General features: G+C 47.6%; 3 protein-coding genes across 8 annotated transcripts in view; 2 read left to right on the plus strand and 1 right to left on the minus strand.

Annotated features, from left to right (window-relative positions):
- LOC126575535 (interaptin) overlaps positions 1 to 133 on the plus strand; it is a 5,117-nt gene extending 4,984 nt beyond the window's left edge. The window contains exon 4 of the mRNA XM_050236265.1: positions 1 to 133. This exon is cut by the window's left edge and continues 405 nt beyond it. The gene's annotated coding sequence lies outside the window, so the exon portion shown is untranslated.
- Positions 134 to 654: 521 nt separating this feature from the next.
- Positions 655 to 1,843, plus strand: LOC126575300 (DNA-directed RNA polymerase I subunit RPA43). The gene has a single exon (XM_050235929.1). It carries the CDS (start codon positions 718 to 720, stop codon positions 1,816 to 1,818), a length of 1,101 nt encoding a protein of 366 aa, XP_050091886.1. The 5' UTR covers positions 655 to 717; the 3' UTR covers positions 1,819 to 1,843.
- Positions 1,844 to 1,923: 80 nt separating this feature from the next.
- The window catches only part of LOC126575997 (sprouty-related, EVH1 domain-containing protein 2), a 14,414-nt gene continuing 13,837 nt past the window's right edge, over positions 1,924 to 2,500 (minus strand). For all 6 annotated transcript variants that reach the window (XM_050237047.1, XM_050237051.1, XM_050237050.1 and 3 more), the window contains one exon: positions 1,924 to 2,500. This exon is cut by the window's right edge and continues 3,267 nt beyond it. The gene's annotated coding sequence lies outside the window, so the exon portion shown is untranslated.

A 2,500-nucleotide genomic window follows, 5' to 3' on the forward strand; every position in this document is an offset into this window, starting at 1 on the left:
CTCGTTGAGTCAATTTTCAATTCCACCTCTTTAACGCCCCAAAACTGGAGGGTGGGCTTGTGCTATACGCAGTAGCGCAGTGATGTAAAACTAGATGTAAAAATTGGAAATTATTTATTAACGCTATCTCAGCAGCAACAGCAGCAGGAACGAATGCGACCAACGTGCTACTTCTCTTGTGGAGAATAAATTTAGAAAATTTGAAAAATCGAAAACTACGTATTTTGTTGGGTCTGTGGTTTGAAACGGAACATCGTATCGAAAGAAAAGGAGTTCTGGAATCAGTGGAGGACGGAGATTAGTTAAATACAAATACGAAACGAACGATACACTGCAGTTCTCGATTTCATGTGGTTAATTCCGTGGATTGGTTTCAATTAATGCAATTACAAACTGATTTAAACTGAAGATTCCTGTACAAGGCTCGACGGTTTTCGGTCCTAGGAATCGCGTTTACTCAAAATTCTATTTCCTTTTGCAAATAAGAATCGAGGTGGCGTCTACTCAGAGCGAGTAACGGATTTTTTTAAATCCTTAAGCCTATACGACATTCGATGCAGCTGCACGTGCGTCAAATTTATTACAAAATGTCAGAACTGCTCCAGCCACCGCATTCAATGTCACAAAGGCTTAGGTCAAAAATCAAAACAAAGATAGCCGCATGGTTTTTACGGTGTGTGCGAAACGGCGGAAATCTCGACCACACGAACGGCCAGGATGCACCGGTCAACGATAGCCAAATTCACCAAGTTCTCCGTCGAAGAACTACAACGGGCCGTCTGTGATCCGTTGTCCTGTGTGGCAAAAGTGCAGTCCAACGAGATCCTCGGTCTACGGCCCCGAGACTGCGACCAAATCACCCGGGGCGTGCGTCGCTGCGTCACGGACAAAATCGGCAGTTACCACCCGAAAGTGTCCGGTATCGTGCTGGGATATGCGAAGATTCGCATCGAAAACACGATGCCCGCGTTCCGGTCCGACAGCCCGTACCTGCACGTGCGGGCCACGATCGACTACTTCGTGTTTCGGCCGCGGGTCGGTTCCACGCTGCGCGGTATCGTGAACTACGTCTCGAAGGATTTCGTCAGTGCCGTGATGTTCCGGGTTTTCAATGTCACGGTTAAGCTGACAAAGCCCCGGTCCGTGAAGAAGGGCTCGGAGATCTCGTTCATCGTGCAGTCTTGTGACATGAAGAGCCAGCTACCGATCATCGAGGGCGAGCTGGTCACGCTCGGTATCAAACAAGAGCCGGTGGAAACGGAGACAACGGTCACATCTCCAGCTATTGCTGTTGCTGCTGCGACAACTAACGGTGCAGAGAAGCGTCCACAGTCCACCGAAGAAGACACGGAAGAGCAGCCAACGCCGAAGAAGGCAAAAAAGGCGATAAAACAAAAACCACAACCCAGCGAACCAACGGCAGTCAATGGTTCGCCGGAAGGGAATGAGTCGGCGGACGATGATTCGGCCGAAAAGTCCGATTTAATACGGTCACTAATGGCTAGTATGTTAGGTAAATTGGGTAAGCGTAAAAGTAAAAAGAAATCGAAGAAATCAAAGGACAACGCGTCCAGCAGCATTCTCGACGCACAGGAAGTGACCCTGAACGTAGACATCAAGCAGGAACCATCGATACTGGCTGCAGCAGACCAATCCACTATTATTGGTGCCTCGACCCCGATCGTGAAGGAGGAGAAAATAGAAAGCAAAAAACGGAAAATCCGTTTCAACCTTCCTTCCGAGGATACTCTAACGCCAATCAAGACCGAACATAGGAACGGTGGTGCAGTACTACAAAATGGAAGAAACGGAATTTAAATAAACTATCAAAGTCTACCCTCTAGACACTCACTTGTATTTCACCGTCGCCCAAAAGGAAGCAAAGAAAGCCAAAGTTCCTCGGAGGGTTTTCCTTTTCTTATATCCTGACTTCATCTTTTTCATTAGTTTATTAGAATTATAAATATTTGCTTTTTACAAATATCGTTTTTTCTCGGGTTTTCTCTTTAATCGTTTATTCACTTTCCCACTACGCCCTCGTTTCCGCCGACGACGCTATCTGTGCTTCTTCATTATCGTCGTCGTCGTCGTCATTGTGTGATTTCGAATTCACCCGTGTGTTCCGGTGCTGCTGCATCGCAATTGCACCCTGCACGCGCTCTATCTCAGCTGATCTGTCTGCTTGGCCACTGGTCACGCGTGCTGCAGCAAGCTGCTTGGCGTGCAGTGTAATGTTGGGTTTTTGCTTCTCTTCGTTTCTTGTCGAATGAATCATTGTCGGAACAAATGGAACCTGCTTCGCTCGTCCGTGAGCAAGGCAACCATCTCTGATGATCCGGTTCGTGATTATAGTCGCTATTCGATTGAGAGAGAGAGAGAACATTCACAAGCACACGCGCACATGTTGCAGCCGGTGGGGGCTACTTGCGCTGTTCTGGGACAATTTTATGCAATCCTAGCAACCTAGTGCCGCCCGCCATGTCGGTACACTTACACTTAC

This window comes from Anopheles aquasalis, chromosome 3 (genome assembly GCF_943734665.1).
Source record: "Anopheles aquasalis chromosome 3, idAnoAquaMG_Q_19, whole genome shotgun sequence".
In the NCBI taxonomy this organism is placed as follows: Eukaryota; Metazoa; Arthropoda; class Insecta; order Diptera; family Culicidae; genus Anopheles; species Anopheles aquasalis.

Bases quoted from the DNA above. Each gene is read 5' to 3' on its own strand.
- LOC126575300 (XM_050235929.1), top strand. From the start codon at position 718: ATGCACCGGTCAACGATAGCCAAATTCACCAAGTTCTCCGTCGAAGAA.